This window comes from Monomorium pharaonis, chromosome 11 (genome assembly GCF_013373865.1).
Source record: "Monomorium pharaonis isolate MP-MQ-018 chromosome 11, ASM1337386v2, whole genome shotgun sequence".
In the NCBI taxonomy this organism is placed as follows: Eukaryota; Metazoa; Arthropoda; class Insecta; order Hymenoptera; family Formicidae; genus Monomorium; species Monomorium pharaonis.
The window spans coordinates 12900455-12926133 of NC_050477.1; the positions used below are offsets into that span (position 1 = coordinate 12900455).

Below are 25679 nucleotides of genomic sequence, written 5' to 3' on the forward strand. Positions count from 1 at the left end.
CCTCTTCTACCTTGTTTCCTCCTCCTTCTGCTCCCCTTTCTCCTTCTCCTCCTTCTCCTCTTCCTCTTCCTCTTCCTGTTTCCCTCGTCATCCTCTCGTCATCCTTCTCCTCTTTCTCTTCCTACTCTTCTTTCGCAAGCGAGTTTCAATGCGCGTTAACGAAATGCCACGACGACGCCCGTTAAACCGTGTCGGGTCGATCGATAAATTTGCAAGTGCAGGCTGCGACGGTACTTTGCGGCTGGCATAGTTGTCCGACTCGTTTATTCTGAAAATAACTGTGGTACCCAGACAGTTTGGCTATTATAGTCCGATTAATCCTTTTATATATTATATATCTAATAAATAAAACTGTCATGATGACCTGAAATTTCTCGATTGGGTTGATTGTTCTTAATAAAAATGTCGATGCATTTAAGAACAAGTGTTTATGTATTTTACTCTGCAGTTTCAAATAAATTTGATAATTTTTTAAATTTTGATATAAGTTTTCCTAGAAAGAGCAGCAAGAAGAAAATAATTTCTTCCGATTGAGGAAGAATTGTTTAAAGTTATCAGACTTTAACGCGATAGTGATATAGTGACTTTACATAAGAATGTAATCCAATTTAAATATAATCTGTACAATTTATTAGGATTATATTCTTATGTAAGTAAAACGTATGCTAAAAGAAATAGTGTGTATGTTACAAATTTTAGATGTCAAGAATTTTTTTTTTTATAGTAATATACAAGCGCAAATTTTTTTTTAACGGTTATACGCGTCCTAGTTGTGCCTTGCGAGTCCGATTCCGATGAGCCTTAGAATCGATAACCCGCATTGGTTCGTATATATCCTCGACTGAAATTTATCATATTTCGAACAATGGATCGTAAGACCAGGTTACATTGGGGTTAATTCTGCACTACAATAGAAGAAATGGACCGCGAGTTAGAGGAATGTCCAGTTAATATAGATTTCAACAATTCTATTTTATATCTTCCAAAAAAAATATCCGTTTCTAGAACGATGCAATGCAAGAACAAAATGCATATACAAAACTTATTTTTGAAATGCATGCGAAAATAATATTAGTACTTCAAATAAAATACTAGTAAGACACAGGTTTAGAAAATCTAAACACAAAAAATACACACACATACACGTTGTGATTTTGAATATCTTTATTTTCAAAATGTTGAATAATTGAAATGAGATTATACAATGTTAAACAAACATAATTTGTCTACTTAAAAAATTTTGTATAGTTTTATATGTTGCATAGTTTTTTATCATAAAAAAATATATCTTTATTATCAATTAGCTATGCCCTGCCACGCGTTGCTGTGGCTCTCTATTCTTATGCGTTTTTTCAAATTTTCTTTGCTTTTGTTGTTTAACTTTCAAGAGCCTTGCTTTACTGTTGCTCTTTTTATTTTATTTTTGAATAAGCATTTATCTATCTTTAATAAATCTAATATTTATTCATTCCCGTACTTCTAACTTTTTTTTCTAAAAGCTGTCATGGATTTAGAAATCCATTCAAAAGACTGTTTTAAATAAGTTCCTTTTTTCCAATAAAATAACAGCCATCTTTATTTTTCTTATTACCTTAATTTAAACACAATAGAAACATACTTTGCCTCTCCCGGTCTCTCCCGTCTCTCCCCGTCTTTCCGGGTCTCTCCCCGTCTCTCCCGGTCTCTTCCCGTCTCTCCCCGTCTCTCCCCGTCTCTTCCTGTCTCTCCCGGTCTCTCCCCGTTTCTTCCGGTCTCTCCCCGTTTCTTCCGGTCTCTCCCCGTTTCTCTCCGTCTCTCCCGGTCTCTCCCCGTCTCAATGTGTCAAAATTTCAATAATATTAATGAAAAACTATTTTTTACACTTAAATTATGGCCATTATTTTTGAAACACACGTATTTCCAAAATCAGACCCATAAGAACACTCCCGGTTACGAATGCAACGTTGTGTCAAAATTTCAAAGCAATCGGTGAAAAACTTACGGAGATCTTAGATGAGGAACAAACATTTACATTTTTATTTATATAAATAATAATTTTTATGAGTTGAGAGAAGTAATATTGGATAGAAAATATCTTTTACAAACAAGAATTATAAAATTAAATTTTTTTTATATTATTATTATCAAAACAATCATGTATTATGCTCTTTAGATAACTATTTTAATATTGAAATAAAAATATAATATTTTTGTTGAAATTTAGAATTATAAAATTTTATTAGAGAAAATTAAATTATACATATATAAACAACGGCTTTTGCTCAACTTGGAAATCAAGGATATAAATTATCACTTAATATGAACAAGATTTTTGCTAGTCATCTAGAAGGTTGTCATCGGCGATTGTGATTCACATGACGTAGTGAACAAATCACAAAAAATTAATCCGGAACGTATAATAAATGTATTAAATACGTTATAATTTTAATTTAATGTTACATATCAGTGACACTGGTTTTTTTCTGTACCTCTAAAATAGAAAATTCTGTTGCATTACCATTACAATGACAATAATTGGTTTTGATTATTTATATTCTGTGACTTACGAAACTATTATAAACTATTTTTATATAGATTCACATTTAGACGCGAGTCACACAATATATCACTATCGCATCCGTCGCATATTAAAATGTAGTATTTTACAACTCAGTATAATACTTTGTATATCGGTCAATCCATTTAAAGCGATCTCTCGACTATTCGAGATCCGTTAACGCGATTCCGCAGTCAGATTTCTACGGTTTCGGAACCTATCGTTCTAGCGCCCACGAAGGCTTTATACGACACCATCTTTTTACGGGTTCGTTACGAGCCACCATGGAATACCGAGGAATTACGTTCGTTAACCCCGATTGATCCCAACGGTGTTTTTTTGTCGTTGCGCTCGCTTTATTGGCGGGACTTCTGTCGGGTGTGTTCACGCTCGCACTCGCTCGCACGGAGTGCATCGTTTATTGACCAGAATATAAATATTCGGTTTAAAATGAACGTTACCACATTGCTGCCACTTGAATAAGCTCATTGCTTCAAGAAAATAATGAAGTAGGCCTGAGAAAAACACCGTTGCTCAAGATACAAGAGATAATAATATTATGCAAAGAAAATGAATAATTAATTGTTACGAAATAAGTGTGACATAAGAATGTTTAATTAATTTTTATACATAAGTTGATAGTATTAAGTAAATTTTATTATCTACAATTTCATTAAATTTTAGAAGTTTTCTTAATCTTGATATCTATTTTTTAAATTAATTAAAAATTTGATTTAATAAAATTTACTTCGAAATCCAGATGTGCAATTGCTCATTGAGTAGTTAACAAGCGAAAATTCTGAATTTTTATAAAACTTTGCATAAATGTAGAGAAAATAAATACATGAATTTAAATATCACTAACTATACTATATTTTCCGAAAAAATAGCAAAAAAAATTTTTTTTATAGAGCAATTAAATAAATATATTTATACTATAAAGTTTTATATAAAACACTTTTTAATATTTTGTTTAGTTTATGAAATATATAAAAAAAAGTTATAGTACGTTATGTAATAATGAAGGTGTAAAGTCGGCCTTTTGTGGAGACATAGGCGAGAAAAAATTAACTTGACTTCATAAAAAAGCATTCGTAAATAGAATTAGTAAGGATTGTTCATTAACGCTCTGTACATAAATGCCGCACTGTTCGGAAGTGAGTTCTTAATTTAATTAACCTGAATAGAATGGCAATGGTACTATGGCATTGGTAATATCAGTGAATGCGGTACACGATAATGCCGCACCAAGCCTGGCACTTTTGATTATTATTTTGATAAGAAATAAAATAATCACATTTATTTCGCTGACAACAACGCTGCGATTAGGCATTGTTAATGCAATATCTGTTGTGACAAACTTTGTACCTCTCTTATTTTTTTCTGGTACGATAAGTCATCATCATTTTACCGCTCTGAAGTGTTGATTTCATCATGTATTTTCTTCAGGTGCAACGAGAATATTACAATAAAGCTAAATCGTTAATTTTTAACTCAGTTTTTAATGCAATTCAAGATGTTTTTAATCATTATAAATTAAGAATTTTTGTTTGCTTATAAATTAAAATTTTCTTTTATTATTACTCTATTATCTCTCTTTTTTATTAAAAAGGTAATATGTTCGCGGAATTAAATAATGAAATATTATTATAATGAGAAAATTGTAAAAAATAAATTTTTTAATATCTTTATATGGTTTTTATATCTTTCAAATATTCGTATGAGTATCTTTCGATGAGTTTGTTGATTTTATAAATTGGAGGAGTAATTAAGAACGATTCCAACTCCATTACACATTTGCACCGGATGGCGATGCATTAGTGTTTATTAACCTTAAAGTCACCCTATGTGTAATTGGCGTAATTGCCAGCTCGAGATATTCCGTGAAGACTGTGGAAATGACTCGTTATAAGCGTACGTGTCGTTCGAGAGCGGCTCGATTGCACGAGATTATTAATAAATTATCTAGAAAGCTCAATGTATCGAACTCGTGTATATTATACATTGCATGTCTAAAACAGTTGATGCAAAAGAGAATTGATTAAGTTTTGTCAGTAAAATTATACACTATTATAATTGTATTACACGCATGAAATATTAAATTATATTTATGCAATAAACAGTTTAAACATGAGAAATTTTTAGTTTTTTAAAAATTAAACTTTTTAAACTTTTTTGTAGAAAACTCTTTAGTTGTATAATTGTCGTGTGTTATTAAAATTATGTATAGCGATAATCATTGCAATTCTTTGAACAACAATTAATGTACTAAAAGTCAGTTAAAAATGGTCATCGTTGGTGCTATTTACTACTATATATGTACTAACTCGATGCACCACCGGCAAATTGAGAGAAAGGCAAGTCAAAATATATCGCACCTTGCGGGTGCATGTGGGGTTAGTGCACGTTCCCAAGGCTTCATCTCGAAATGCGATATAGGATGCAGCGGGATGTGTTATTGTGAGATGCAGCGTATTTACTTATAGAGATAGAAAGCTCTTATTTCTTCAAAAATTCTTAATTCTAATGCACACTATTAACTGAAGAATTAAATTTTTTTTAATGAGATCTTTTTCTGTATGATAAATTTTTGTTTTCTCGAGAGAGTTACATTAATTTAATTTAACTTAATGTAAATATCAAACGAATGGTTGAGAAGTTAATTGTCTCAATAAAAGTCCTCCACGCAGCATTAACGATTTAACTCGCATTGGCCGCACCTACAGTTATACTCGTTCATTGATTCTTTACGTATATTCAAGAAAAATGTATACAGGGTGAGCCTTAAGTATTCTAAATGATTTTAAGGTGATCCCTCACATTAATTGAAGACGTAAATTTTATATATGTTCGAAATGACTTGTTAGTTTTATATTGAGGAAAAAATTTCATTGTTCCTTCAAAGGACATAAATATATATTATAGTTTTATCAGAATAAAATGAGTAATTTTTGAAATTAAAAAAAAAGAAATTTTTCCTTTAACTTTAACACTTTGTATCTTTGAAATTATAATTGTAAGTTGTTTTGGATATATCAATATAAAATTTTCTTGAATTAATGTGAGGAATTATTTTTCTAAATGTCTTAAAATACACTTAAGAACCACTCTGTATCAACTTTAAAAATTGAACAACGAATATAATTAATTCGATAGTATAAAAGAACGCAAAACATAATAATTTAATAAAAAACAGAAAGATCATCTAGTATTTACATTAAATAATACATTTGTGATTACTTTTTTTGTTACTTGTAATAAATATATTATTGAATAATTTGGTTCATTAATTTGTTATTATAAATTATTTATAGTTATTACAAATTTGTCACTATAAATTTTTTTCTTGCAAGATATTAATTTTGAAGTTTATAAGTTAATAGTGGTCGGATTAATGCCGTTGTGTGTCATATTAGCGTATCGGTGCTTATTTGATTCTATTTTCGTTGAAATTGAGAGATGACGTATCGAGTACCGGAGTTTGATTCACCGGAAATGACAATCCCGGAATGCGATACCGGACTTTCGTGAAGCAGCACTCCCTCTCTTATTTTCTCGGCAAAGAGGATATCCCGCTGCGATCTTAACGACAAGGAGACGAGTAAGATATCCATCGGTTACACGACGTTTCTTCTGCTGCGAGACGGAAAGGCGGATAATCAGCTCTAGCTGCGGGATAACATTGCGACCTACGTTTCATCTGAATAATTTCCGGTATCTCGTTGACCCATCTCGGAAAATATGTATGAGATGATCTCGCGCGCGCGTACATATACATGGTGTCCAACTGTTCCATTCCGTTAACTCGTTAAAGACGTTCTTCATAAGTAGAAGGAAGAATCATATAATATAATTTTTCATATATATTTCTTACGAGTTTTTAATACTACCATCTTCACAATAATAAATAGTGAAGAAAATTTAAGTAATAAGAAACAATAATTTATTATTTGAAAGTATATTTTTTTATTCTACAATTTTAGAATGTCTGTAGTTTTTGAAGAATTTTATAGTTCCTGCTAAGTTTAGAAATTGTTCTGACATTTAATTATTTTTATATAATTTTTAAACCTTGTGCGCTCTGGTACCTTACTATATACAAAAGTAATGCTCTCTAAATTTCCTAGAGTGAAACATTACTCTAATTAGAGTAAAAATTCACTCTTATAGAGTGCATTTTCACTAATTAGAGTGACACATCACTCGAACTTAGATATGTTCAATTTTCACTCTTTTAGAGTAATGTTTCACTCTAGAAAATTTAGAGAATGTATCATGTTATTATGAGTTTTAGTTCACTTTTTTGTATTTTTCGATAATTCTATAATAATTGCAGTCTCTGATATATTTTATTAACAGTTTCGTTTAAGTATTGTAAAACAATATTTTTTTATCTGACTCTGCTGCCGCATCTATGGTATACTAATACTCCGAAACTTCGTCTTACGGTCCGTAGCTATTATATTATTGTACATGGTAATTTTTACTATAACATTTTCTCCGTGTATGTTTTTAATTTCCACTATCGTCTTGCGTACTTATCCCCCTTTTTACACCAATAATATTATACTAACAGGATATTAAGAAAACTTAATTGCTTCAGATTATTCGTCAAAATTCTTCAATTTTCATCTAACCTAATTGAATAAATTAAGTAGATACTCCGTAATTACACCTTCTCATCGAATTTTTGTTGATGAAGAATTGCCTGCGAAATTCCGTCGAGGAATCCGTCGTCGCCAAGAATGGCGAGATAGCGACGCAAGACGCAATACCTCCATGCGAATACAGAGAAAGCGTTAGGCGCAGAGCATCGGTTCTTCACCAACCTCGTCGCCGCGGCGCCTCCGTGCGATGAGAAATGCGAGGTCGGAGTCAGACAGCTGCTGCTGTTCTTCCTTCTCCCGCGTCTTATCGCTTCTTCTTCGAGAGGGAAAAAACATCCAGATCGAAATTGTTTCTCTCTTTGTCTATGCCTTTATGGGCTCACGCTCATTCGAGTGATAAACCGTTTCTCTTCACTGTATAGCGTTTAATTTTCGCAGCGTTAGAAAGAGAGAGAAAGAATTCCATTGACAACATTTAACTTCTTTAATTCTTTATTTTTATTCTAATTAATTATTACTATTAATTATTATTATTTTTTATTATTATTAATGTTTAGCTTTATTTCGTATTATACATTGTATTTCTTTATTAAATATTTTTCTTGGTATTTTTCTTTTAAATGGTTGTTTATGTAGAATTTTAATTCTTTCTCAATATTATCGTCTATTATTAAATATTTATAATATCCATTTAAAATTAACTTTATATACAGTGAATGTATATAAATGTACATAAAAAGTGTTTTATTCTTGTGGAACAATTCTGAATAAAACAGAAGAATTATTACAAAACATTTTATTTATTCAATGATAGCTTTATTTAGAAAATTATTTAAAAAAATGAATTATATGTATAAATATTGTTGTGTTCCCTGTATGCTTTCCTAAATTTGGGTGCAGATTTTGATAAAGATGACGAAAAGAACAGACCTTGAGAAACTCTTGGTTGTATCTGGATTGAGAAAGAGATCCGCTCGTGCACGCGCGCTTTATTACGTGTTTGCGTCAAAACTTAAAGTCCTTCGATACGTGGCTGCGGGCGAAGGACGCTGACGCGCGCGTAGAGAGAGATGTAGGTCGTTCTATGCATATGCGCGTAGTTCCACTCGCGGTCCTCGGGTATCCGAATGCCCCAATGACCTGGTTATCCGGTCTCAGTGTGACCTCGCCTTGTGACGCGAATCGAGCACTTGCGCGCTCGCAAAATCAAGGTAAAACCATCGCAGCGAACACACATTGGCGATTAGCCCAATTTCGCCCTTTTTTCCGACTTCCTTGTTCTTCTTATTCGTCTCCATCCCGTTGTCTTCCCTTTTCATTAAGCTGCGCTCCCATAAAGTCCATGAAGTCTTTATAATGATGTCCTGATCCTCAGGTTTACGATTGTTATCACATTGTTAACAATCTGAGCATATCTTAATAACTATATTCAACGTAATATCAATATAACTTGAATTCACATACATATCTGTTTCAAACATAGAAAATATTATAACAAACATACATTTTTTGTGTACTACTACTACTACTACTACTAAATTTGCTTATTCTAACTTATATATTTTTTTATGTGAATAAATTTTATTCTAATTTTGCTAGGGAATAGTTGCCAATATTTCTTTTATATTATTTATGTTTTATTATTATTATATTTCTTATTTGGGACTAACTTGTGCAAAACGATGGAATTTATAATTTGATGTTTCAGATATTTATTACAATATTTAAGAAAATATAATATCTCTTTTTAAATGTGTTAATATTTATAATTTAAATAAACTATATACATATATACTTTATGCATATATAAAAGTGTTTGTAACATTTTATTTTTATCGAACAATATATTTTTATTTTTTATTTATTGTATTTGTTATTATTTTTTATTATTATAATACTAAAATTGTTAGAAATAATTTTAAAAAACCTTTTACGTATTAATACTTTAATATTAAGTATTTAAAAGAATTTATGCAAAATTTTATTAGATTTTGATTTGTTATTCTGTAAATAAATGAATAAATTTTCTTTAATTAAATAGATGAATAAATTTTCTTTAATTAAAGAATGGTCAATTTTTGCATTGCAATAAAACCTTATATAAATTATCTTAAATACTTAAAATTTATGTAAAGAATTCAGATTTTTATTAATATGTTTTTTATACATTAGAGCACATTTTTATTTTTTATTAAGATAATTTTTTATCTAAGTAGAAAATTGTTAAATTTTGTGATATTTTTAAATGTAATATAGAATAGTCTGTAATGTTTTCATAATTGTTATATTTTTATTTTTGTGTTGAAACATGTATGTAACAATTATTCTATCAAAGATGGCAAATATGGAAATCATTCTTTACTTTTTTTAACTACGTTAGAAAACCAATAAAAAACTAAGATTATAATAATTGTTAAACTATAAAAAATAATAAAGAGGTTTTGATAACGTATTAGGTAATGATGAAGTAAGCCACTGAATGTTTTTAAAATAATATATATATTTTTTAAAGTCTCATAAATTTTACAGATATAATATATGCATAAGTTCTTGTGAGACAAACTATATGTACAATGTAAAATTGTTGCCATCAAAATTATTATTAATCCTCTGCCTACACATTGAGTTATCGTAACTTAGAGATATTTTGAAATATGCGGTCTTTTAAAATATTAAGTATTTGGGACTTAGGTAGGAAAAATCTTATAGAATTCCTTTACTGATTCCCCATTTAGTGCGGTCAGTGCTCTTAGAGCGACCGAAAAGTTGTCTATAAAAGTATGTGTGTAGGTTACAGTTTTCCACAGTGTACGAATCGTTATAAAAACATTAAAAAATTGAAAATTTAAAGTAATTAAGTAAAAATGATCTAAGTAAAAATTTAATGTAAATAAAAATAATTCTATTTGTTTATATTTGTTTTATTATTATTATTTGTACATATAATACTTACAAATGTATCTTTTTTTATAAAATAAATTAATAAGAATACGTAAGCGATGCTTCACTGCATAGTTTCACTACTAATATTAACAATTTTTAAAGGTAATATTTTGATTTTAAATTTAAAATAAACATATTAAGTAGTTAATAATACTTCTTAAATAATATATTATTTTATTTTTTAGATAATTACAAAATACAATACCGAATTGAGGTGTTGTACAACATAATTTAAATTAGTTATTTTTATTTTGTTTTTTGAGCTTAAATAATTTTGTAAAATAATGTAAATAATTTTCTAATAAATTAATTGTGTAAATATTATTTTTATTCTGCAATTTTGTATCTTTAATTGTGCAAACATTATATTAAACAAAAAATTATATTTGCACAGTTAGAAAATACTAAAAATATTAAAAAATTTATACATTTTTACTATAAATTGTGTAATTTGAAAAATATTGTTTATGTAATTATATATATTTTTTCTACAACGTTAATCAAAAGTTAGTGAAACTTATCGTGGAGTTGCATCAAACTAGATCTTAAAACGATTATTAGTACCAAAACCGACAGTCACTAAAAGATTCATCCTAGCCTTTTTATAGCATTCGCACTTGACTTAACATTCTTAACTCATCGCTTAACCTTTTCGTAGACTTGAGTAAAGTTCAACTCGTGTGCACTATAAAAAATACATTTAATATGCTACGATTTATTTAATAATTTAGAAAAACATGTGGTGTGTGTGGGGGGGGGAGTAGAGTGTGTAAAATATAAGAAAGAATATGAAACTCTAAAAATAATGATACCACTAAAAATTGTTATATGTGAAGGCGAATATGAAAAGGGTGTTAGTGACCAAGAACAACTTTTCGAGAAAAACGCTTTTAAAATTTTTGAAGCAAACATTACTCTTTAATGGCTTTATTTCTTTACAAGATTATTTTCTAGATAATTTCTTACTGTAAAAGAGAACAAAAGCATGTACTATCATATAGAATCTGTAGAAATCGAATTTGTCAAATTTACAAATAACATACTCCACTTTGACAGCTTCTAACAACCCAACAAAACTAGATTAATACGTATCTAAATGTTATTCAACAGAATAGTAGGATTTCACTCTCCAAAATCTTTTGGTCGTTCTTTCTTTTTTGCAAATGAGATCTATTCGTTGCGCTTTTTCCGCAAAGTGAAAGCAGCGAAAGTTCGATCAGATAGTGCGTGATGAAAGAAACGAAATATTTGACATGGATAGTGGTGAACTGGTGACATTGTTAGATTCGCATCGTTAGATATCCAGGTGATGGTACCTGCACAGAAACGAGTTAACTGATCCGTTATACGAAGTGACCTATTAAGAATATTTAATATAATAATTACTACCGCTACACTTTGACGACGCTTTAAAACTGTCTTCAGCTTAGAAAGAAGCTTCCCTCGTTATTAATTATTATTATATTTTTGATCTTGAAATATAAGACAGCCTTTTATATGAAACTGTATTTTAAATATAATAATTTGGGGACAACAATAAAACAAATATAAAATAAATATTCTCACTTAATATATGTATATATACATTGAGAGAAATGTTTGGTATTAGCGACTATAATTGCAGGGTAAAATAATTATGATTATTTATTTATTTTACTATTATTTATCTATTATTTTTATAGCTATTATTGCTGTAATGTTAGCAGTAATAACCTTATTGTTGTACTAATTATGAAAACGTTTTACTACAAATTTTGATACCAATTGTGCAAAATAGCCCAAATATAAATGATAAAAATAAAATAAAGATTTTTATAGTAAATACAATCGCAATTATAATAAATAAAATTATTTTTAAATTATTGGTTATTCTAGTTAGCAGTATTAATAACTAATAGCTATAATTTACATATAGTTAAAGCAATGCACAATACACATAGTTTATAATGTTTATGTTATTGAAAATAACTGAATTAATTAATTAAAGGTAAATTGCGTAATTTAATTATAGGTAATTGCTATTTTTCTCTTTCAGTATATAGAAAAGTGAAGTACAATCGGGAAAACTTCTGACGCGAAAGATTTTATGGTACGAAGAAAGATTTCATAGCACATAGTTCATAGCATACAGACAAAAAGGCAATCTCAAACACGTGACTCAAATAATCGACTAGTACTACATGAATAAGTCCTTTTGAAGTTTGGAAACGTATGTTGACGGAAATCTCTCTGGCGTCTTTCGTGAATTTGTGGATTTCGAAAGTATGCCGGGCGGAGGACCACTCTTTCGTGTACGCTCGATCAGACTGAAATTTTAAAGAACGAATCAAAAATGAAATATTTCTTTCTCTCTCTCTCTCTCTCTCTCTCTCTCTCCCGTTTTATGGTTACTTTAGATTTTGCAACCCAGGAGTGACTCACAATATCAAACCGAGAAAATCGTCGCTTATCTATGCGCTGAAGACTTAATGACTCAACTGAATGACTCAAAATGAATTAAAACGTCCATATTTTCACTATTTTATTCGAGAATTTATGTAATAAATAATTTATATTTTAATTTACACTCTGTTATTTGCATCATTTATTCTCATTAGATTTCTTTGTAACATTTTGTAAAGTTAACTTGTAAGTTAAAAGTGACACTGCTTGATGTTAAATCAATTCGCAGCACAAAAGAAATTCTGTTGTGTCGTGCAAGGCATAATAGTACAATGAATAAAAATTAATTTACAGATTTTTCGATGCGCAATTTCGTCGTTACAAATTTGTTACACGCTTGTCCGCTAATTTCCGTTGTATCCTTACAATACAATCAAGTCGGTCAACCTGAGTTTAGCATGAAAATTTCGTAATACTAAAAGGAAATTTCTCGTGCAGCTGAACGACAAAGCGTGCGGCGCATCGCTAGAAGAGACAATGATTTAATGTTTTAACAGTAGATTGTTTCGGCCGCGGAGATTATATGAGCGATCAGTTGAATCCTTCGCCGGCGCTAGTCTAGCTTTGTCGATATCGTCGTTGCTAATTATTTATGTTGACCAATCTTCCCACCTCTCTCTGGCTAACGTTAATTGAATTCACGTTTACCACGTGGGGGCGACTGTTTTCGATAATTTCGCCGGTAGATAGCTGTCGTGATTGAAAATGTCAACAAATGCTGATTTCATTTCTTCTCCTATGTTGTCCGTTGCAATGGACATCTATTGCAATTTCACGATTAATTTCGAAAAATATAATAAATATTGTAATTAATAGTTTTAATGTTTTAAAAAATGTTTATTGTACTTTTGCTTTGTTGTAATGTAGAGTAAAGTCGGGTATGATGGCCATATAGTTTTTTAAAATGCAAAATACTTTTATTTTTATTATTTTTTAATCTTTCACAACTTTTACAACTTTTAGGGAAAAAATGGCTATATTATTATAAGATAATTGGCCATACATTTTATTTTAATGTATACTTAATATTTATAAAATAATAAAAAAATTATTTTCCATATTTAATTTTACTGTTACATATTTTATTTTATTTTTAAACATTTTTAATAATAAATGTTTATATAAGTTTGGCATCTATTTAACCCATTGTCAGTACTAAAAAATATCTATGATATATTAAATTTAAAATATTAGGTGCATAACTTAATTCTCACCTTTTTTAATAAAATATGTACATAAATAACCCGGAGAAAGATATGGACTATCTCACTCAAACTGTCAGAGAAAGATAGTCATAGTATTTATTTAAAAAATAGAAAAAATAAAAGATATAATTACACATTACAATTTACATACATACCTTCATTATGTGTCTAACGTTAATTGTGACAGCTCAACTGTAATTTATTTGACGTTTGTTGTGGCAATTTTTAACATGAAATACATAAAATACTTTGCAGGCAATTAAGGGAGTTCCTTTGCTCAGGCTTGGCACAACAAGTGGCACAGGGGTTCAAATAAAAAAAAATTCAAATGACTATTTTGTTGCCTTCTTTTTTTTGCTGTATATGGTCTAAAGTTAATAATGGTGAATATAAGAAAAAAATCGGCTGTAAAGTAGTACCTTCATTACTGAAATAATTTTTTTTTTTATTGAGACTAAACATTTTTTACTATTATACCACCCTTAGATACACAGAAAAAAAATGTAATACAGCCAATAACATATGTGATTGCGGGCTGCCAACTACATAAAATACTCAATACAATAATATTTGCTATTAATGCAAGTACAATGTTGATACTGCAATAGCATATATTATTGTATTGAGTATATTTTTAATTGGCAGCCCGCAATAACATATCTTATTGAATATATTGCATTTTTTTTTCAGTGTAACTAAATACAATTTGAAATTCATGTTATATCACTAGCACACTTACGTGTTGTATTACTTCGATTATTGTAAACTTTTTTTATCTTATTAATTATTTCACTCAAACGAGCAAGTGCATCGTTTCAAAAATTTAACAGTACTTTTCTGGACAGCTAAGATGTATTATTGTAAAGTTTCATTAACATCTGTTCATTACTTCTATGTTTAATACGACAATAAAAACTGAAAAATCCTGAAAATTCATTGATTCCCATAAAAGCCCATGTTAATAAAATATTTAATATCTAAATAGCTACCTAGTTCAACTTTCTGAAATTTTGACAGTTAATTTATATCAATAATTTGAACTTCTCTACAAAGTTTCATGAAAATCTGTTTATTTTGATTTAGCAGCGGAACTCTCTTAAAAGCAAAAACGTGATATAATATTCACAATATTGTTATTTCGAATGATATACGCATAAATTACATTAAATATCGATTTTTTTTTAATAATTACAAGAATACATTATTTAGCAATTATTGGAGAAATTATAACTATCGGCCATCTTTCGCTATAATATTAAAGTTCAAATATGTATTTCTTGTATTTGAGCTAAATATATGAACTAAATACTTTAATTGAAGATATTTAATCAAGTGAACATACACACACACACACACACACACACACACACACACAATTTAAATAACTTTTTTTCTTAATATATATAATATATTAATTTTGATTTTTTGATAAAATAAAAGATTACCATAAAACTATTTGGTTATAAATTTAATATTGAAATTTGTTAAATTTGAAATAATACAATTAAACGTTTAAGATTATAAACATTTTTTCATATTTTTCTCTCTCTCTCTCTTTCTTTTTCTCTCTCTCTCTCTCTCTCTTTCTTACTTTATAATATTTTTTTATATTTTGCAGATAAATCTACGCCTCATCCTCGTCAGTGGCAAGACAAAAGAGTTCCTATTCAGTCCAAGCGATTCCGCGGGCGATATAGCGCACCACGTGTTTGAAAATTGGCCGGAAGGTAAGTTAGTCATTGCCGTTTCGAAACTCTGCTTGCATCAATCTATTCCATTAACGTTACTATAATTGCTGCAATAGCGGGATAGCATGTCATGCCATCTGCAATTATTACTATTAATTATCGAATTCATCATGCCATGATAATAGAATTGTAAAATCGTTGTGTAAAACATCGGTAGAATCTATTAGAATTTCTGCTACTTAAAATTTATTAAAATTAAGGATGTATCAAACATATTTTTAAAATATGAATATTTTGAAAAATTATACAAATATCGGAGAAAGATCGCCAATGTATAAGTTAGCCTTATAAATCTTATAAGTCAGCGGAACGAAATGAGTAGAATCAATTCTAATTAATATTTTTATTTGTTGCTCATTTATTGCTAAAAAGTTGCCAAAGAAAAACAATTTTGCTCTGTAAGTTTTTTTTAGGAAACAATGTTCCGTTAAAGGAAGATTAAGTTAACGGAACAATATATATATAGATATATAAATATAAAACAAAATTATATGTAATAATAACATGAGAATAATATGAGAATGTGTCGCTAATTTCTTGTTCTTGAATTATTCCATTATTGCTCCCAAAATTAATTTAAACAATTAAAATACAGCTTGCAAAGTTATGTAATAAACTACAAGAACAAATTAATGAAATTAATTTATGTAGTTATTTATTTATTTACTTAATTGTAATTACTGAACAACTACCCAAATCACAATAAAATTTTGCATAAATCAGTTTTAATATTTACACAAAAAAATTGAGATTGCCATTGTGTTTTAAAATAATTTAATGTTTAATAACAAAATGAAGTAAATAAAAATATTATTTATTAATTTTAGATAGACACCTATATTTTTGGTATCTTACGTAAACATCTATGGATCTGTGAGACCTGAGAACTTCATTGTTTAATAACAATGTTTAATAAAATGTTCAATAACATTGTTTAATAAAAATTTGATAACAAAAATGACAAAGTTTTGGAAACTCTCTCGTGTCCCACAGATCCATAGATATTTATCTATGATTAAGAATATTATTCACAACTTTTATATTTGTATATTGTAATTTATTTAAAGTAAAATAAATATTAACATTTTCAATTTTTATTTATTTTGCAGGGACTGTATAGTTGATACATCCAAGAAATTAAATGATTCAGAAAATGAGATATGATAATGAGAAACTAATAAGATTAGATGTGTGTAAAATTAAATTTTAATGTGCAATTAGTAAGGAGTTACAAAATGTTAGTATTATATTTTTATTAGGGTTGTATACATAACATATCATTCATGATAGTGTTTGAATTAATTTTTTTGTTTACACTTAATTTTTAATGTGGAGGATTTGTATTATTCTTGTTTTGTAGTTTTTATACAACAAAATACTCTACGATTTTATCGCCACAAAATACTCCAGCCTTTTAAGGTTTGAGTAGTGCTAACACTTTCTAAGATTTTAAAATTAAGATTAATAAATAATTTAGAAAAAAATGAATTAACAAAATTATATGTATGTACAAGAATGTGTAATTAACAATTAATCACAAAGTGTAAAAAAATTTTTACTAGGATTTGGAAATATATTTGATAGCATCTTTTTGATAGCAAAATTTTTCAATGTACTTTTAAAAATATTTTTTTGCTTTTATTAAAAAATAAGAAAAGTTTAAAAATAATTTCAAATATAAAAAGTATTACCAGCATTTTTTTCTTATACATAATAAATTAATGCACACAAGAAAATTTAGAATTAAAATATCATAAAATTATAGTTATGAAGAATAGAAACAATAAATAAAATTTTTCTAATTAATCGTAACAGATAGGAGGTATAATATATTTATATATTATATTTTTTATCACCACGAATACTCTATACGAATTTACATCAGCTTTTTAAGATTCGAAGAGTTTTGGCGCTTCGTCAAATTTTTCGCGAGGATAAAGTTGAAGCAGAAAACTCTCGGCATCCCGTAAATGTTATCTTTCTGTTGCAGACTGGGCAGAGGAGGCGGTCGCTAAAGCAGAAATCCTGCGGCTAATCTACCAGGGTCGTTTTCTGCACAGCAATGTCACGCTCGGCGCTCTTGGGCTTCCCTTCGGTAAAACCACAGTGATGCATCTGGTGCCGCGAGAGAATCTTCCGGAGCCTAATTCTCAAGGTGAATTCACGAGATGCGAATGTGTTATCTGTTTCTTCACGGATATTGTTACAAAACTTCTTGTATGTCTTTCCCCCTTCTGCTTCTCCAAATATACTTGTCATAAAACGCGTGTAAAATTTTCTTTTTTAACTTCACTCGAAATAAACTCTATCATAAAATTATTTAAAATGTTACATTAATTGTTATATATTTAATTATATTATTTATATATTTACTTATATATTTAATGTCTATTGTTAAAATCATTGTCCTTAAATAAGTTATTTACTAAAATTAATAAAAATTTGTAGTATTAATGATTAATGAAAATAATTGAATTGTTTTAATTTCTAAAATTAATTTTAAAAAATCAAGATATTTGAAAAGAACATTTCTTCTTAAAAATGTATTTTTGAAAAGCATAATAATCATAAAATCACATAAAATATTAAGTTCCATGACTATTTTGAAAGTAAATTCTATGAAAAAATTCTCTTGATGTACTATTTTTCAAAACAGATTTTAAAACAAAAATTCTGTTTTATATTTGATATTACACAATTTTTATTGAAAACATTTTTATCCGTATATAATGATGATTTATATATATATATATATATATATATATATTTATATTTATATACCTGGAAAAAATAAATTACCCGGATAAGGGATAATTCCCTGCAATGTATATAAAAACACATTGCGTACACTTTACCACATTTTTAACATCTAGTTAAATCTTCATTCGTTATCGTTCTTTAAATTTGTTTACTCGTTACTCTAAACTAAATCTATCAGTACGTGATGCGCTTGTGTAACTATTACGGTAAAATTTTGTTACAATGAGCTGCCGCCGTGGATCTCCAAATTGAATTTATTACACCAAAAGTTCGTTACATCAAGCCGCGTATTAGACGCGGAGATTTAATCACACTTTATTATAGCGAAAATGTCGTATTCTATCGATGTTCATTATATTGGGATTATGTGGATGAGCTTTATTCAGCTGTTAATTGGTAATGATTTATATAGGTATCAAAAGGGTACAAATATATTGAAAATAGATTTTTCGGCAATTATATTCTTGGAAATATTAAAGAATGTAGTCAGGAGTCTTTTTTGTCAAAATTTCTCAAATATTTTGTAGTAAATTGTAAAAAATATTAAATTATTTAAAAATATTATACAATTGGTTGAAGGTTTTTGTATGTCCACGTTGAATAGCATGCACAATATCATCGAGTGCATCAAATCTATTGAAAATAATTTTATTAGATACAATTAACAAATCGTAAAGTTTTCAGAAATAAACTATTTTCTCTTATTAAAGTAATAACTTTATATTAAAAAGGTTATAATTTAACAGGTTTGGAACATGATGTTTTTCACTATACTTAGTATAATTTTCTGAAATTTCTTTTTATGGTCCGTAACTACTATCATATTTATAATTTTTACTATAAAATGTTTTCCGTGTACACATTTTATTTTTAATAACATAATTTAACAAACCTGTAGTGCTCCCATGCTCTCCTCTTTCTCTTATCTAATCTTGTGATGCAGTCTCAACTTTACAACTTATATTGTAAACTCTCCGTCTACGTAAGATACGTTTGACTGTATTGCATTTGCAGCTCCCAACGTTTAATTGGATGAATTTATAAACTTATTTAATTTTTTCCATCCTAGATTACAATTTGTTATTGAGATAATAGGGAATAGTTTGAATTTCTTTTTGGAAGTTACCTTGTTGAATAGAGAATGTCAATTGATATTCGTATATGTGTATAATTAGTTCTATGAACCTATCTTTTCAGGTCAATTTTTAAATTTTTATTCACAACGTTTAATTTTTCAAAAAAGGCATGCTTATTGAATTTATTGATAAAATATTACTTTTGTCGCATCCAGAATTTCAGGAAAAAAAAATTTATAATTTATTATAAATATTTTGTCGGACAATCGCCATCCGATAGAATATATTTTTTATTATAAATCTTTAATAAAAAAGAAACTCGTTGTCAATTAAATTTTATTAATTTAATTATGAAAGTGATTCTTCTAATATTTCTATTAAACATTAAAGAAAATTATTTTACTATTCTCTACATATACATAACATTACGGATAAATTTATACATTTTTTAAGAATATATCGAAATTTAAATTAACCTTTTATGAAGTTAACAAATTAAACAAGTTTATTAAGATATACAAAAATTCTTTACCTAAATTTTTTCATTCACTGGCTGCGTTCATCAGAAAAAGCAGCTTTGTAACTGTGTAATTTTTTGTTATGAAATTTTTGAACAAGATTGGTTCTATTTATATTTATATATTTTTTATAGTTATATATATTTTTTTTTTAACATAACTGACATTCTGTTTTATAAGACACAATTAGTTTATTAGTTTATTAGTTTTTAGACTATAGACATTATTTTGGACTCATATACTGAATAATAATTGGCATAATAACGTAGTTAAGTGAGGAGGAGAATTCGTCCATTCGTTTCATATTTCTACGAATGTTTTGACAGAATCTGTTCTTTCTGAACACACTGTTCTGTTCTGAACACACTGAAGAGACTTCATATTTAGTTATTTTTGTTTAAAATATTATAATATCAAATCAAGACAACAAATTGAAAAGTAAGATCAAAATTCTATGAAACTAAAAGATACTTTAAATTAATAAAAATATAGAAAATTAAAAAAGAATGAGAAAAGAATATAAGATCAGTTATGCACTAAATCTTTTCCATTTTTAAATAACTAATTTTATTAAATATTTTGGATTTGAACCTTTCACAATTTTGTTTTACTTTTAATAGCTAATAAATCATTAATCTTTCGATAATCTTATCAAATTAAAAAAAATTAAAAAAAAATTCTTTCTTAAATTTGTATTTTATTTATGCATTTCATATTTATTTCGTGGCACAAGTGCACTGATAAATTGAATCATCATCATTGTGCGTCATTATTGATTTAATGCAGGTTATCGTACAACCAACTAATAAAAGTTACAATATTAATTCGCATAATCAATCATCTTATAAATGATAAATGATTGCCAATTTCTCATTGTGTAATGCCATCATTATTATTCCCATGAAGTCTATACATATAATCTCGTGCAAAAATGTACATTTCGTATTGCAACTCTTTGCATTTCTCTTGCAATTTTTCCGGCACTTCCGGCACGCATACTTCCGTTTTTCTGAATTAATTAATTAATCATGACTTTTAATTTAACAACAGTTGAATAGTTACACGTTATGTCGATTAAAATCCGGTCGTTAATCTTCTTTTTTTCTTTAATTATATCGCGACATCAATTTTATTGCACGCAACTGATAATTATTAAGCGATACGATGGCAAGTCGCGACGAATAAAACACGGGCAAATAATTAATAAGCAGATTGATGGAGAAGATAATCGACGAAGTGCGATGCATTGTGCAACTTCGTAACAATATGCTGCAACTTTACAACATTGCGAAGGTTTTCCGCTTTCTAAATTGGCTTCTTCACATAGTCGGTACGTCAACTAAGTACGCAAAATCTGTAGGAAATGCATTATTTGTTTTTACATGTTTTCAGACAATAAAAAATTGATGACGATAAATAAAAATAGAAAAAGTTTAATTATTTTTGATAACTTAACATTTTGTTTAAGTATTTATTAAGTACTTTTATTATTATTTATTATTAAGACTTAAACAACTGTTTGTAACATCAGATTTTATAATTAATATTTTATAATATAATTTTAAACAATTCATACATTTTTATAATATTTTATAATAATGAATTAATATTACATTTATAGAGGAGAGAAGGAGGATTGAATTGCCATTTTATTTTATTTAAAATATTCAGTAAATATTTATGTGACATAATTATTGTTGATACGAGTTTGTTATAAAATCAGTATCTTGTACATAATATCAGTATCTTGTACATAGTATCACAGAAAAGTATCAAAAATATATGTAAAAAATCTTTGGCTCTTGCGACTACGAATTGTAGAAATATTATAACAAATAATATATTAACTAAAGTAAAATAAAAGTATAACCAAATTACATTGAAAAGGATTATGGAACTCAGATTAGTAACACTCGCAAGTGGTCCATAACCTTAAACACAGACAATATATAACTTTACACGCCAAATGCAAATATTACATCAAACATTAAATTTAATTATGTCATTTGAAAGCCATATTCAATCCTTTCAAGTTACACTAAAGTAGAAAAGTTAATATTCGATATATTTCTTGAAATGACATAAAGAATGACACACTTACAAAACTTTCGATTACATGCAATACTGAAATACAGCTTTTATAACAACACAATAAACATTTATAAACTAGTGATCATTATAATGTCTAAACAGTATGTAAAAAAGTAATTTAAACGATTATTCTCAAAATTCAACACAAAGTATATGAAATATATCATGAATTCCATTACCCCATATCTAGTCCATAACTGTCTTTTCTTCTCTATTTATTAATAATATTTGATAATTTCTTTGTGTTCAAATTTATTATATTTAATCTGGAATAACCAATATTATTATTATACATATATACATTTAGACATAATTTTAATATCTTATATTTAAGTATTTTATTTTTGATTTTTAATATAAGCTTACTTTATATGATCTTTTTTATTTACTTTTAAAAGTGATTCTGCTAGATTGATGACTGATGATAACTGATTTATTAAATGCCTACGCTGTTATATTAATAAAAGAAAAAGTGACAGTTATTCCCATTTTTATTATTATCCTTTTAGGTATTCTTCCTAATGGTGAGTACATGTATATCCTGCCTGATGATCCCGAAAACTAAGACATCGTCTTAATCTTTCAGCCAATGTGAGTTTCCTCCTCAATTCTTATCCTCATAAATTCCAATTCCGTTGTACATTTAAACAGATATAGTAACTAATCAAATATAACACACAGTTGTTTTGAGCAGTAAATTTTACCACTCAAGATAAATTTAACATTGTATACGCTAACATTTAAAGAAGTCTAACAGAAGAACATTAGTTATATCTGAATGTGAAGGAGAAATAGAATTTTGAAAAATCTCTCGGGTTTCATAGACCCGTAGGTCATCTACCTAGGGTTAAATATAAATATCAAAGGACACATACCAGTTATTATAATTAATAAAAAATAAGCGTCTGAGAAATTAAGCTTTAAAACTGTCATAATAAGATGTAATACTAGAATTTAGACGCGGCTCAATAGTTAGAAAAATTAATTATGATGTAAATTAATAAACTATGTAATAAGAAATACTTCTATATATAAAATAACAGATTTTATAAAATTTGGAAAGCTTACAGTTAAATAAATATCTTAAAAATAAAAGCAGTTTAAAGTGATTACAAAATAAAAATAAATAAATTATTAAAAAAATAAATTATTATTGGAAATTAAATACAAAAAAGTCATTTGTCAAATGTACACATGCTTAAGATCGGTCTTCAGTAATAAAAAAGTGGTTTAAATTTTACGGCGATTTTAAATGTTTTAACTATACTATAAGAAAGAGAAAAATAAATAAAACATCATATTTGGGGGAACAGGAAAACAGATGCTTGTTAGCATCATTATTATTATTAAATTGATTATCAATGTAATATTATAATATTACTAATCTGGTTCATCTTATAACTGTGTTTTAAGAAAACTGAAAAGTATATTCGGTGCGCAGTTCAATGAACTTTGAAAGGTATATAAAATCACACAAGTAAATATCAGCATGAAGATCCAGCTATGATCGTATAAAAACATATTCTATATTAGTTGTGTATTTTACATGATCGGTCTAGATTCTTTTATCTTATAAATAAAACATTATTTATGTAATTTTACATACTTTTTTATACAATGCAAGATATCGCAAAGATATGCGAGTGAACGTTACGTATGCTATTTTGTTGCAGATCAGAGACAAAAAAGTAAAGGCGGCGGAAGTAGTTGCTGTTCAGCTTCATGTTGCATACTCTAAGTGTCCCGGTGGCCGTCGCTGACATCGGTCAGATGGATCCTCGCGGCGGATGAGCGTGCGGCATGGGCAAGCTCAGCTCGGGCTTACCTACAGCGCTGACCCATGGTTTCTAAGATTTTGTGCTAATGTACAACCGTTAGTGGCTGAGCTCCGTGAGCAGTGTAGCATTCAAAAAAAAAAAAACGTCAGAAGAATGAAAAAAAAGGGAGTCTCGCTTCACGCGACATCCGCGTCGACAACGATGCATTTCCCGATGAATGAATCCTCCATGCGCAGGAAGATTCGCTCGAGAAGAATAACGGACGAGCAGTGCGTCCCGTTACGAGAGGTTTGGATCGTTGTTGGCGAATTACGATTAGCCGACGATCAGCTTGCCGGGAGAGAGAGAGATCTCTGCCGAATTGTGCCGATAGTATCGTAATGGTATCGACTAACTTGAACTAACGACCTTACTTTGGACGCTATTGGCTTCTGTTGTAATACACAGATGAACACAAGAAAGATTTAATTAGTCGTAAATTTTGTTAACAGCTTGAATCGAGGATCAATCAGCTATTTTCTTTTATCGCTTTCTAACTCTCTGACAACTACTGCGACGGCGTTGCGATATCGAAAAAGAAGGAAAAAAAGAGAAAAGAAATATGGGATCGTTCGTGTAAAATTAGTTTGCAAATAATTGACACTTAACTGAATTTTGGTTAACCACAGAGTTAACTAAATAATTTTATTAAGTGCTCCGATTAATTTCGCATGACGATATTTCTTCATTTCTGCAACGTTTACTGTTAGGATGTATATAAATGAAGTAATCGTAAATGTATAGTTAGCGATCTTAATTGAATTTCACTTAGAGATTTTTTATCTTTCCCCTAGATTATATAGCTATAGCTATTATGTCGATGAAGAAAAAACGATCATTTTAATTGATGGTTAAATTTTCATCGGCGCAATGTTCTATACTTTTCTAGATTTTACGGCCGTAGTTGTAACTCCCGAGATAGGGAGAGACATTATTTTCGTAAATCGCATAACACTTTTGGTTAACTTTTGTTAACGCCTTCAGTTAACTTAAGTTTTGCCCTCGACTTGACCTAAATCAATTTAATTTAATTCCGCGTCTATCCCGTGAAGCAAAACTGTGTAGAAGCAGAGAATTCTAGGAAAGTTAAACGTCAGTTAACTTTAACTATCCTTTAGTTAACCGCCGCAGTTAGTGCACCTGTCGGTGTCGGTGCAACCGGCCTCGACGATCAAGGAGGGTGATGCAAAACAATTACGCATTCGCCGCGGATGTTTGTAATCTCGTGTTTTGTTTGCCCCAAATATATAAGAAACTCGTGTACGTATGCGCGGTAAGACGAATAGAATTTCCAGGGAAAGAGAGAGAGAGAGAGAGAAAGAAAGAAAGAAATCGGGTAGCGGAAAGCTATGTTCCGTTTTATGCGTACATCCGAGACGCGCCCTGAAACAGCGCTACAATGCTTAGAAACTCAACCACTATCACAGTACCGCAGCATTATGATAATTATGTAAACGAGATCGTGTGCATGCTTGCGTAAATTGTATGTATCGCATTTGTAAGAAAGACAGAGAGAAATAAATGGGAGAGAGCGAAAGACAGAGAGGTAGAGAAAACGAGAGAGAGAGAGAGAGAGAGAGAGAGAGAGAGAGAGCAAAAGAATCGAAGAGAGAATAAAATTTATGTTGTGATATGCAAGTAGCGATTATATATGTTACATATATATAAATATATTATATGTATATACAGGACGTTCCTAGTCAACCGCGCATTCGGTCGATATTTTAACGCATTAACAGTTAAAAAAAATTCTACATGAAAAAAATTATAGTGGCTCTTTGAGCAAGAAATTGACTCGTGAAAAACAAACAAGTTACTTTACCATAGGTTTTATTCGGTGTTATGTTGATAGATTCTGCTAAAACTAATAAAGAACACGAGGTACTTATGATTGATGAGATATGTATATATATTTTTTTTAATTTACTGTTACGCG

General features: G+C 28.7%; 1 protein-coding gene across 1 annotated transcript in view; it reads left to right on the forward strand.

Moving 5' to 3' along the window:
* The window catches only part of LOC105838770 (ubiquitin-like protein 3), a 50146-nt gene extending 24901 nt beyond the window's left edge, over positions 1-25245 (forward strand). Inside the window, exons 2-4 of the mRNA XM_036293822.1 lie at positions 15352-15460; positions 17472-17636; positions 23600-25245. Of these exons, the coding sequence (XP_036149715.1) occupies positions 15352-15460; positions 17472-17636; positions 23600-23664 (339 nt within the window). The 3' untranslated portion in view covers positions 23665-25245. The remainder of the gene's footprint in view (positions 1-15351; positions 15461-17471; positions 17637-23599) is intronic.
* Positions 25246-25679: the final 434 nt, after the last annotated feature.